This window comes from Polypterus senegalus, chromosome 13, assembly GCF_016835505.1.
Source record: "Polypterus senegalus isolate Bchr_013 chromosome 13, ASM1683550v1, whole genome shotgun sequence".
NCBI classification, from domain to species: domain Eukaryota; kingdom Metazoa; phylum Chordata; class Cladistia; order Polypteriformes; family Polypteridae; genus Polypterus; species Polypterus senegalus.
The window spans coordinates 42,543,295-42,556,724 of NC_053166.1; the positions used below are offsets into that span (position 1 = coordinate 42,543,295).

General features: G+C 39.8%; 1 protein-coding gene across 3 annotated transcripts in view; it reads right to left on the reverse strand.

Annotated features, from left to right (window-relative positions):
- Positions 1-13,430, reverse strand: part of fnip1 (folliculin interacting protein 1) — a 157,408-nt gene that overhangs the window by 43,837 nt on the left and 100,141 nt on the right. For all 3 annotated transcript variants that reach the window (XM_039775620.1, XM_039775618.1, XM_039775619.1), the window contains one exon: positions 2,244-2,329. In XM_039775620.1, coding sequence (XP_039631554.1) covers positions 2,244-2,329 — 86 coding nt within the window. The remainder of the gene's footprint in view (positions 1-2,243; positions 2,330-13,430) is intronic.

A 13,430-nucleotide genomic window follows, 5' to 3' on the forward strand; every position in this document is an offset into this window, starting at 1 on the left:
TAGTAAACATCACATGAACAATATGCAGAGATTATTTATAATCAGCACCAACGACTTTAGTCCAGAAAATACACAGGCTTTTTTTTTTAAGCTAACCATGATGACCTCGTGGTATTAATGATAAGTACAGAAAAGCATTTATATTTAACTTTGAAGGTGAGATATCAAAGCTATTTGTTTGTATCATGGAAATGGATACCACCTGGTGGCACTGACAGATTATTTACTATTCTGGTAGCCCTGGCACTGTTTAGGACTGATAGTATTTCCTCTGAGACTGATCAAGTTCCCCTGGCAGCTCTCCAGACAGCATATGACTGCAGCAAAGGGAACCCTTCACTAAAAACCATGTGACAAGCAAAGCAGAAACACAACCATGGTCCTATGGTTAACCCTCCACCATACATTATCACAACCTTCAAAAAAGCAATCTCAGAATGCTGGCATTAGCAAAGAGCTACAAAAATAATCCTGACCATGTACAACAGAAGATACTTACCCGGTTTTTCTGAATGGGCTAAATATTTCAATTTAATTAACACTGATAAAATAGTGAACAAAAGTTCTGCAAATAATCAATTTTAAATGTTAAATCTACAGTACAGAAGTAAATTTTGTCAGGGATGCCAGGGGTGACAACTTGGCCGGGACGCCCTGAAGGACTGGAAGAGGGTCTACGCCCGCCCTGGAACACGTGGGGGCCGCCACCCTGGTTGCTTTGGGGGCCACAGGTAGAGGCCTTGGAAGCCCAACCCTGTAGGGGCCCATGGTCACCGCCAGGGGGCACCCCAATGCCTTTGGAGCCCTGGACCTCAGCACTTCCGCCACAGCAGGAAGAGCTGGGGGGAAGAGAAGAAGGGACACCCGGAGAGCTTCCGGGAGTACAGCCGGCACTTCTGCCACACAGAGGCTTTACGGGGTGATTGCCGGGGAGCACCTGGAACACATCTGGGTGTGGATAAAAGGGGCCGCCTCCCTTCATTCGAGGCTGGAAGAGTGAAGAAAGGTGTTGTGTGGCCAGGACTTTGTGGGGTTTGTGCACTTGTAAATATTGTAAATAGTTGTAAATAAACATGTGGTGGTGACTTCCAACATGTCTGCCTGTCTGTGTCCGGGCCTTTTCCACAATTTGAACTTTCTTCAACATTCTTTCATTAGGAGTACAAGAGATCTAACAATCATCTTAACAAAAACTCCATAATTCCATCACTTTTTTGTCCCACATGCCTAGTTTAAGGTCACAATGAAGCAGTACCTGACAGAACTGGATGCAATGCGAAAAACAACTTTGAAGGCGTGCCAGGCCATTACAAGACACACACACACACAAGGCTAATTTGTAATCATCAATTAACTTAACATGCATTTTGGGACTGGGATAATTTGGCCATTTTATTACCTAGAAACCCTCTCTCCTATTCAGTATCACAGGGAGATGATGCCACCTACCCTAACAGCACTGCATGCAAGTCATGAACGAACACTGTGAGTTGAATAGTCTAAATGAAATTTGTAGAAGCAAGACTTAAAAAAAAATCTTATACATGAAATTACTAGATAGAACTTCTTACAGTAGACTCATTAAATATGTCAATATTTGCTCACACACATCTGCCCATGCCGCCATATACACATTTATTATGAAAATGTTGGGTGCATCCACAGTGTGGTTTGCAGGCTAATCCTCTCTGCAGTTCACTTACAGAGTGCTGTTTTATTTGGTCTTGGGGTACACAGCAAAAGTTATCATCTCATGATCATTTAATATTTCTGATTATAACTCAGGTTTAGTGCAAGTCAACTAAGCTGTATATGGAGAAACTACGATAATGAGAAAGGTGTATGCCTCTATGCATTTCTAGTGGACAGAATAAGGCTGTGTTTTTGTGAGTGTCCAAGTGCTTGCTAGTTTAACTTACTTACTTATTGACTGATTGAATGTACTGATCTTCACCTTAAGCACACTTTGTACTTGTTATATTCTGTAACTGGCTGAGTGATCTGGTGTTACCTTTTTGAGAATGCGGAAAGGTGTAAACATTATACTACTAAGCTTTACCCTTAAGCATTATATAGAGAGGTCTTCAAGAATGTGCTAGTGTCGCTGCTTTTATTTGATATGTATGGTGTGCTAGCCACAGCCTTGAAAAAAAACATTTTTAAAAATTTTAGTAAAAAGATTTTTTTAGAAAAGTGCACAACAAAATAATCTGACAGTAGACATTTAACAACAAAAAACTCACCTAAATTCACTTAGGGCTTCTACAATCCTGTTGTAAGCAAGCGCTCTCTGGCTGGCATCTGTAGATCGACGGCTTGCTTTCATAGCCTACAAGTTAAGAATAACATGATGTGACAAGTTTTAAGCAAAGAAGTCATAAAAAAGGCTGTCTCTTTCTTTTGGCACTACTATCCTTTATCAATGATGTCAGATCTTTGCATAAAGTTCACACTTTCTACCCTAGATTACACCAGTGACAGGTACAAAGCAATTGCAGGATCAGAAGAATAATGATTTTTTGTAAATTTCATTACTGAAAAACCTTACGAAATTGAGTGAGTATAAAACAGAAAGAGATGAATTGTAGTTAGGTTAGAATATCCCTAACCAGATGCACTTTTTATATCTAAATCCACAAATTAAACAAGTATCTCAATAAAATCTGATATTTTGCTATGCTGAAATAGATAAAACTGGTTTGCAGTTATATGGAAATAAAAGGGGTTGAAGTTCACTGACTGATCTGACTATCAAATGAAAAATCAAGGCTGCTACCAAAGTGTATTACAAGACAACAAGAGTGCATCATAATCGATTAGGTGAGGATTATTGTGTTTAGTTCCTCACTGGTGCTTCAAAGCTAGCATAGTCATACATTTTACAGTGATGTGCTCTAAACGTTTTAAGAGAAAAATTAGTTTACAGGCTTACAAGTATCCATGTTTAGATAATAAAAAATATCTATTTTTGCATTTCTTGAGTATAAATCATGTGCTGTCATTTAAGTTCTGTATGTAAATATGATTTAAAAATAGTAAAAAAATATATATATATATATCAAAGCAAAGGCATGTCATTTTTTTCTTTACTTCCGATGACTTGTTACATTGGCCCCTAACATGAGTACACTTACCTTAAACACTTATGAAATTTTTGTGGTTGTTTTTCATTTTATTACAAATGTGCAGTAAAGGGCTGGGAGTGTATACAGGTAGGTCCATAAGTATTTGTACAATGACACAACATTCATAATTTTGGCTCTATACGGCAAAGTGTAGAAGTGTAGGCTTTCAGCATTAATTCAAAAGGTTTAACAGAAATATCATATGAGCCATTTTGGAATGACAGCCAATTTTATGCATGGCCCCCCTCCCCTATTTGCAGGGGCTCAAAAGAATTTGGACAATTGGCTGACAAGCTGTTCCATACCCTTATGTGAGCAGGTCCCTCATTATTTAATTAACTATTAAGCAGGTAAAAGGTCTGGAGTTGATTCCAAGTGTGGAATTTGCAATTGGAAGCTGTCACTGTGAACACCCAATATGATGTTCTAAGGGCTGTCCATGCAAGTAAAAACAGGTTATTTTAAGGCAGAGAAAACAAAAGAAACCCATCCAAGAGATAGCAGAAGCACGAGGAGTGGTCAAATAAACCATCTGGTACATTCTTAATCTTCTTTACATTAGACCCGAGCATCATTCGGGCTGTAAAAACAGTGCTAAAAGTGTTAGTCCCAAGTGTACCTTGGGCAACAATACATCTCGCGCAAAACCCAAGGTATATGTTGCGTAAGTGTCAGGCCTGAGCGTTAAACGGGCAACGGTGTAGACGCGTTTTCTCCTAGCCTCATAATGGCGTCTTATAAGAAACGCCTCTCATCAGCAGTGATGATGAAGTGAATCTGTCTTCAGGCAGTGAAATGTAAATTGAAATGGTCAGTGAAGCCAAATGTGATTCTGGGAATCCAAAAGTAACTTTTTTTTGAGAAAAAATGTAACGTTAAGGAGGTTAAAGAAAAGGAACGAAAAATGAGCTCAGCAACACCAAAGGAATCCACTGGTGAGTTCAGTAACACCACAATGCCTGGACAACTATGGAAGACAACTGTGCTAGATGATTGCAGAATTCTTTCCTTGGTGAAGAAAAACTAATTCATGACATTTAGCCAAGCAAAGAACACTCTCTCGGAGATAGGTGTATCATTGCCAAAAAGTCTACAATTAAGAGAAGACTTCCCAAAACTAAATACAGAGGGTTTACCACAAGGTGCAAACCATTGGTAATCCTCAAGCATGGAAAAGACAGATTAGACTTTGCCAGAAAATATTTAAAAAAAAAAAAAAATTCAGTTTTGGAACAGTTTTCTTTAACAAAAGATTAAGATCAACATGTACCAGAAGGACGGACAGAGAAAAGTATGAGGAAAGGAAGGAACAGCTCATGATCTGTAACATACCATATCATCTGTGAAGCAAGATGAAGGCACTATTATGGCATGGACATGCTTGACTGCCAATGAAAGTGGGTGACTGGTGTTTATTGATGATATGACTGCTGACAAAAGCTGTGAGATGATTTCTGAAATGTACAGGGCTATACTATCTGCTGAGTTTCAGCCAAATGGTAAAAAACTGATAGGACAATGTTTCACAGTTCAGATGGACAATGAGCCACAACATACTGCAAAAGCAAGCCATGTGCTTTTCAACACAAAGATGTGGAATATTCTTCAAAGGCCAAGTCAATCAACTGACCTCAACCCAACTGGACATTTCTCTTGCTGAAGACAAAACTGAAGGCAGAAAGTCCAACGTACAAGCAGCAACTGAAGACATCTACAGTAAAGGCCTGACAAAGCATCACTAGGATGGAAACTCAACACTTGGAGAAGGCCACGGGTTCCAGACTTCAAGCAATCATTGACTGCAAAGGATTTTTAAACAAGCACTTAACATGACCATTCTATTCTATTGCATCAAAATGTCTATCATTCCTAAATGATTCATACTATATTTGTTAAACCCTTTGAATTAATACTGAAAGCCTACACTTCAATCATGTGATTATTTCTTTATTTCATATCCACTATGGAGAGCCAAAATTATGAAAATTATGTCACTGTCCAAATACTTATGGACCTGACTGTATATTCTTGAAGCACACAAATACTTGGAAGGAAGTCAGCTTGGATCAAATGCTTTATTATAAGGGTTTGGCATCACCATCAGTGTCAACTATTAACATCGCATTCCCAAACCATCTTAATCTAACTCAAAGTGACAAGGGATGGTGCCTATCCTGACAGCAATGGGCACAAAACAGGAATTAGCACTGGAAAGAGTGCCAGTCCATCACATGCTAAGAGCTAAACAGATTTTCACAAAAGTTTTCAATTGCTGCTTCTTAGTGCTTTAACCAAACCTGATCTCTATAAATGAGTAAGAAGTTGTAAATAATACAATGTGAGCTACAACACTATATAATTTTTCTACTATCTTAACTTGCTTATTTTCTTTAAAACACTCTTTAAAGCACAATCCAGTATCTATGACAAAGCTAAAAACAAAATAGAATCATGGAACATGTAGGCTTTTTACTGTATATATGAGGCCATGTCAGAATGACATCTTTACTATAGCGGCCACTGCTTGTAATTCACTAATAATCCTCTCTAAATAATCTGTCACAAATCCTGCTGCCTTAGTATCTAGAAGAACTCCAGGGAGGAATCAATTAGAGCCTTCGCCCAATAAGGAACTGTTATGCATGTCTGTCCTGACCTGGTTTGTTAAGTATTCTAAATTAAGAGAGTGCTGTCAATCTGTGCCACGTTAATACGTAAATGTGAAGACTTCACCTCTTTTTTTCTTACCACTTATGTAACAGCATAAGTATTTAAGTGTGTACCCTAACCTATTCTGAAAGAAGACATAAGATAATGTGAAACTGTATCCATATTATACAAGCTCTAAGCAACTGTCTATGCAGACAAAATTTCAAGTCTTAAAAATGACTTCAGGCTCTATAATTGTTACTGTTATCATTGTCATGACCTTATACAAGGGCAACTTACTGCAAAATACACACATGTACAGTGGTATGGCTTATATTCCTACTTAAACTTCAAAATGCATGACAAATTTCTGAATGGAGCTTATTCTGAATTTTGGCTCCTGCCTTGGGCAAAGGAACTCTTGAAGCATTTATATTAATAGAATTAAGCACACTTAAATTTTATACTTGTTTTCCTCCTTAGCTGAGAATGGAAAAAATGCTTTGGTTTATCTCTACTGGCAGAACTACTACGTCAGCCCCCAACCAAGAAGAGTTTGGCTAAGTTGTCCATTTATTGTATGTCAAGGAGATAAGAAATTGCCTGAAAAGACTCTGCCCTACAAAGGCTAGATAGTGGTGAGGGATGCAGGTATATCCAGGGAAGGACTGCCCCTGAAAACGTGATTCTGAGGACTGGTTAAAAGTAACTCCAGGGGTAAGAGATGCCTTATGAAAGAATACAAATTGAGTCAAGTTGAAAAGAGAGCTAAGCCAGGCATTCACCTGGGGGCGCCAATTCAAGAGTAGAGGAATACCCTGTAGAGCACGAGAGGTGGGCAATTGATTTGCCACTCCATCTTATGGGCGTGGTGAAAAATATTAGGGAATCCCCTGAAAGTCAAAATTGCCAGGAAGTTTGAAAAAACATTTCAAAATATGTCACAATGCTATAAAGTACTCAGTGCCCATAACAGAGTTTGCAAGAAAATATTGCGGCAGAGCGCAGAGAACTCTTTACAGGCAGGACTGGAGACCAGCTATCTACAGTATGTGTGCTTCAATAGGCATCACACTGGGCAAGGCTAGATGTCTGAGTAGCAGCAGTCCACTAGCAAGAAAGGAGAGCACATCCTTCTAAATAAGAGGGTACAAAATAGTGGGGGAAGAATTTTCTTAAGAACCAAATAAATTAGAACCCCACACAGAAAAATCATCCAATGATGAAGAGTTCAATGGTTATTGCCAATGCCATTATACCAATAGTGCTCATTTTGGGAACAATTTAAGCCTGTGGTGTCTTGTTCCCAGTTTATATCAGTTTTGGGGCCTTGACCTGTAAAATGGGTAACTGAAATCATCAGTCACATTAGGCTTGCTGTATAGTGTTAAATAAACAAGTCAGTTATCAGGTTGAACCTGTGGCAGTAATAGACAGAGGACTTCAGTTCCCAACAGTCATCAGGATTGCGCAGGGGTATATGCAAGATCAAGATGCACTTTAAAGGGAGTTGGCATTTAGAGGGAAAATAATCGGAGCAGAGCTACAGCAATCCTTCACAGGCACCATCTAAATGCTTATGTGTCCTAAAGAGAGGCATTCCATGTGTTGTTAGTGTGATTTTTTTGTTTTGAAGACTGTATATTCATGGATCAGGGGTGCGGAAATTCAACGCCCGACTCGTCCGACACGGGTAAATTGACCGTCGGACAAGCGTGTTTTTCTGGTTTCAGTTGTCCGCGGACAAGTGCAATTTTCTGAAGAAAAAAGAACTGTATGTCCTGTGCAGGGCACCTTTTTACCACTACTTTCAAATTTTAAACATTTAGTTACTTACTTTGTGCGGAAACAGTCTACTTAGGCTTGCTCTTCATGTCTCAAATTGGTATTCAATATTGTTTACAAAATGACGGCTGATTTTTCAAAAGGGAATCACTCTTGTGGTCTTACATAAGTATTTTACCCTACTATTTACATGCTTGGAGATGCGGTCATTTATCCATGCCGACATTATGATTTAATTTGATGATTTTTCATTATAATCGATAACTTCTATATATTATTGATAAAATTAATTTTTCTACATAAAAATGCGGCCATTTCACCTACAATGCAATTGTTTTCGCCACATAAAGCTTGTTAGGCAGTTAATCTTTCCTGAAATTTGCGATTTCGTGTAGGTTGTAATATATTGAGGAGTTAAGAAATTTATTGCGTGACATCAATTTTGATGAGCTGTCTATAGATCGTTTTTGATTAGAGAAATTTTCATATAAAACAAGTTGGTTTTACGCTGTAAGTTTATTAAAAATAAAGAAGAAAACATTCGAACGGTTTCCAAATGTTATAAAATATCAATAAAAATCGTCACTTAGACACGATTATTTTTTCCCTACAACATCGGTAATATTTACTTCTGTGGAAATATACCATTTTGCGGAATTTCGAATACGTCATTATGAATTACATGCGTAACCCATAATGCTCTGCGGTAAGCACGTTGTTCTCGCTATATGCGTGCTGCTGAAACTGAAACAAGTAGCATCGCGGATGAGAAATGGATAATTTCTTGATTAAAACTGGCACAACAGGCCCTGAAAAACCTACGCCAGCGTATTAAGGCCACGGTGAAAAACATACGGACACAGTGAAGACAAAAAAAAAAATGTAAATGTCGAGATTAAAGTGGACATGTTGACTTTATTCTCGACATTTCCACTTTATTCTCGACATTTACATCGAGATTAAAGTCGACATTTCCACTTTATTCTCGTGGTTTATTTTGTCAGTAGAATGTCGCAAACTAAATTTCATCTTAAAATGAATGTTTCATTTACTACATTTTCTCAAACCCCGTCATAAATTAATGTAGCACATTAAATGCTTTACATTAAGTATTTCCTGACCCAGTTGTTAATCTCTGCGCGCTTCTTAAACTGACTTTCTCTTGGACTGAGGAAGCGCCGGCAGCAATCGCCGCACATGATATTCCTGCTCAATGAACATCTATATATATATAAATTCACAAAGGCAAGACAACCATGGAAAGCACGCCGGAAGGGGCGTGGATTCACTAAGCCGCCGACAAGTGAGACACCTATGGAGCACGCAGGAAGAAGCCACGCCCACCAACTCCAAGACCATTGGATACGACGACAACTCACAGAGCCACGCCCACCAACTCGGATGCGACGACACAGAAAAAACCAGCGCCATTTATATTCGTCTGTCGTAGAGGTCACATGTAGCTCCGACCCACATTGACTGTTAATAGAGACATGTTTCTCGCGGAGGTGAATCGCCATATGCGGCGTGTAAAACTGTTTGCGAGGGGTATCCCATGGGATCCTTAAAACGTTCCTTTACAACTGAGGTTAAAACACAATGAAGTGAGCAGTCTTTAAAAAATGAGTTTTCGGTTACGACGCACAACTGCGTGCACTATAGCAAACTGTTTTACACGCTACATACAGCAATTTGCATCCGCGACAAACATGTGTCTTCTTAGATACTCCTGCACTTTGTACATACCCCCCTCCCACCGTGGTCGGGTGTCTTGGTGGATTATATATAGAAAGGCAGCCAAAACTGCACAGAGCAATGAAAAGTCTACGTGAGTCACAGGTGCATCTGGACTGTACAAAGACGACACATGAGCAGGCAGTGTATACTGAACGAGAAATCAGCAGACTAGCATAACGGAGTGAGCGGAGTGGATGTCCTTCTCCTCTCCTCCCGTTCCACCCTGAGCGGCGCACGGAAGATTGTGTGTTGGCTCGTTCCGTGCATTGGTTAAAACCCAATGAAGGAAGCAGTCTTTAAAAACCAATAAGCCCTGTGCCTCTGTTTCATTACCGTCTCACCTGCTTCACCAATGCAGGCCCGCAACAGGCGATCCGGCGGCGTCATTCCCATGACCCGCCGGGCAGCCAACCGGGTAACCAAAGTCTTTGGGTTCAGGGGAGAGTCTGGTTTCAAAGCTGAAACTTAAAGGAATTGACGGAAGGGCACCACCAGGTGTGGAACCTTTCGCTTCATTTGACTCAACACAGGAAACCTCACCTGGCCCGGACACGGACAGGATTGACAGATTGATAGCTCTTTCTCGATTCTGTGGGTGGTGGTGCATGGCAATTCTTACTTGGTAGAGCGATTTGGCTGGTTATTTCCGAAAACGAACGAGACTCCCGCCTGCTAAATAGTTACACGACCCAACAGCGGTCGGCGTCAAATTCTTAGAGGGACAAGTGGCTTTCAGCCACGTGAGATTGAGCATTAACAGGTCTGTGATGCACTTGTATGTCGGTACTGCACGCGCTACACTGAATGGATCAGCGTGTGTCTACCGGCGTGGGTAAGCCGTTGAACCCCATTCGTGATGGAGACCGTGGCTTCCAATTGTTCCCCGAGCGAGAATTCCCAATGCGTGCGGGTCATACGCTCGCACTGATTACGTCCCTGCCCTTTGTAAAGCCCCCCATGGTCGGGTGACTTGGTGGATTATATATAAAAAAAAAGCAGCCGAAACCGCAAAGAACAATGAAAAATCAACGTTTGGAAAAATTAACAGTCAACGTGACTCACAGGTGCGTGTGGACTGTACAAAGACGAAAGCGACTCAGGTAGGGAGTTGGGGGCGGGCACATAAGCGGGCAGTGCGTACTGAGCGGCGCCGTTCAACCCGTCCTTCGCTTTGGAAGGAGAAAGCGCGACGGCGCTCCTCCGGTTTTCAGTCACGGACAATAGTATGTTGGTTCGTAGCGTGCATTGTTGCAATGTTACTTTTCTTGGTGGTTTATTAAATTACGGATTTTTCAAATGTTTATTTTTCCTCTGTGCTTAAAAATCATTTAAAAAGCGGCCTGATTATGCAGCGTATGCTACGCCGCGGGTTGGCTAGTTCAGAATACTAAGATAAATACTTAATATCTTTTTCACGATGAAATGTATTAAAGCATGCATTAGACATGGGTGGCGGGGGGCACGGTGGTGTGGCTGTAGTGCTGCTTCCTTGCATTAAGGGGTCCTCAGGTCTACGTTCAGTGTAGAGAAGTTTGGCAGGTGTGACGAGGCTCCAAAAAACTGGATATTTGAATGGATATCGCACAGGTTTAACTGAAATATTGTGTAAATGTTGGGTTCGTGTTCTGGAGGTTGAGACGCAAACGCAGAATTTAATGGATGTTTTTCTGAGCAGGCTTTCTTTATTGCATGTTTGCTGTGTCTATCTTACGTACTAAACCCCCAGTTCCGATCCTTTGTCTTTCTCAATATAACCAATCACCACACGATAAACGTCTTTGTGAAATTAAAACTAGTTATAAACCTAGACCTCAGAGTTTTCAGAACTTTAAAAAAAAATTTCGTTATACATGTTTAATTATGCCATCCATTCAGAGGTCTAAGCTTATACCTAGTTTTAATTTCACAAATACGTTTATCGTGTGGTGATTGGATATGTGCAGAAGGAAAAAGGATAGGAACTGGGGGTTTAGTACGTCAGATAGAGACAGGAATCTAAAAGGAAGAAAAAGAGTTGGTTCAATTGAAAAAGCGTTTTCTAAAGCTGAACGCTCGGAGGTTGAACGTTATGCTAGGCTGTTCAATACCGCTTCTTTAGAAGAGTTTGACAATGACCAGCTGTGAAATTCTGGCTGTCACCTGGTAACAGGCACATCACTCATAAAAAACCTAAAAAGTCGTCAGCATCCACTTCTGCAGGACCATCAGTCCAGGAACCATGCAGTTCAGCTCAAGCAGAAATGAACAGCACTCAGCCCGTGCTGTCTGAGATGGTAAAGATTCTTGGGGGGGAAGATGTTGCAAGACAAAAGCTGAAGAACATGGCAGAAAATGAATCAGGACAGTGTTCTGTTATGTAACTGTAATATATGAAAAAAGAAATAGTGCAGCTATAATGAAGGCATTGTTTATTAGCCAGTTAAAATAAGGGAATCGTTGATATAATGTTCTAGAGCAAGGTGGCAAAATACTACTCCCTGAAAGAACTTTTTTCAGTTTTAAAATGGAAGGCAGTTTTGGTAACAATAAAAGAGATCAGAAAAAATAAACTATTTTTCACTTTTGTTATTTGTTTATGGGCAAGTGAATTTAGTTGGCGGACAAATGGATTTTCTAAGTTTACTTGTCCGTGGACAAGTAGAAACAAATTTGATTTCCACACCCCTGTGGATAATGTGGTTTGTCTATTTAACATATTCTTTTTATTACTGATAACATTCTCGATATCTAATTTATTCTATACTTCATTGGTCAGCCCCCCACCCAAAATTAACACAATATATTTCTCAGACTGTATATACCTATCTTAGCCATTATTTTTATAAAAGCACATTATTACTTGTATCTGTAGCTCACCTGGAATAGGAATAAAAAGAGACCACAAGAATGCCTTCTGATGCAAGAATTAATCACTCAAATCTGTTTATTAAGGGAACCCTAGAGCCAAATCCTATCCCACAGCACTAGGCATGATGCACGAATTAACCTCTTAATTAGGCCCCCTTATACACACAATCCCACTCATAGATAGTGGTACAATTTCAGACGTGGAAGTAAACTGCAGAGCTCAACGAAAATGCAGGTAGCTGCAGAGAGAATGTACAAATTTCACACCAACAATGTGTGTGCTAGGAATCGAGTTTTTGGAGGTGTGAGGCAACACATCTAACCACTGAAACAGGTAAATAACGTAAACACATAGACATAACCCATATGATCTATTTTAATTGCCTTTGTTGTGCAAGGACTTGTGAAACGTAGTATTTCTTCACAATAATGATGCCAGTCCACATGAATGGTTACACAAGGTGTTCAAGTTTTTATCGCTTTCAGTGTAATAGTTTCACAAAATTCTTTTAGAAAAGAAAAAAATTAAGACCCAGGACAGGAAGATTACAACAAAGGAGAAAAACACACACACACACACACACACACACACACACACACACACACTATGTTCTATGTTAATTAATGTTGACTTATGTTTATTGTGTCTTCTATTTTTCTATTCATTTTGTAAAGCACTTTGAGCTACATTTTTTTTGTATGAATATGTGCTATATAAGTAAATGTTGATTGATTGATTGATTGATTGACACACACACACACAAAATAGCAACACAAAAGCTATTTTCTGTGCTAGTTTTTTCTAATATAAACCTGCAATGGTAAAAGGAGATCCTATCAAGAGTCAATGTGGATTAAAATGGTCTTCCAGGGGCATTACTCTAACTGTACAAAATGGCCAGCCTGGAGGGAGATTGACTATGTCACAAATATTCATGAGTTGCCAAGTCATTGGGAGACTCATAAAGGAAATACTGTGGTCCTGCTGCAAGCATCAGAAACCTGGCCACCTAGCAATTCTTTAGGGCAGATCATACAGTATCTGATGCTGTACATAAAAGACAGATGGGACCAGAACCAATAAGAAGGCTACACAATTCCAAAATGTGGTATAAGTTGCTGCTCTCTAACAATGTTAAGTGTTGATCAGAATGAAAACAGGTAGAAGGCAGGGAAGTAGTGCTGAGTGAGACAAAGGGAACAAAAGGCTTTACAAGCCAGTTACTAAACTAGGCGTAACATAACAGACCAACTCATCTGCTGAACATGGTCCTTCTCATTGGCAGC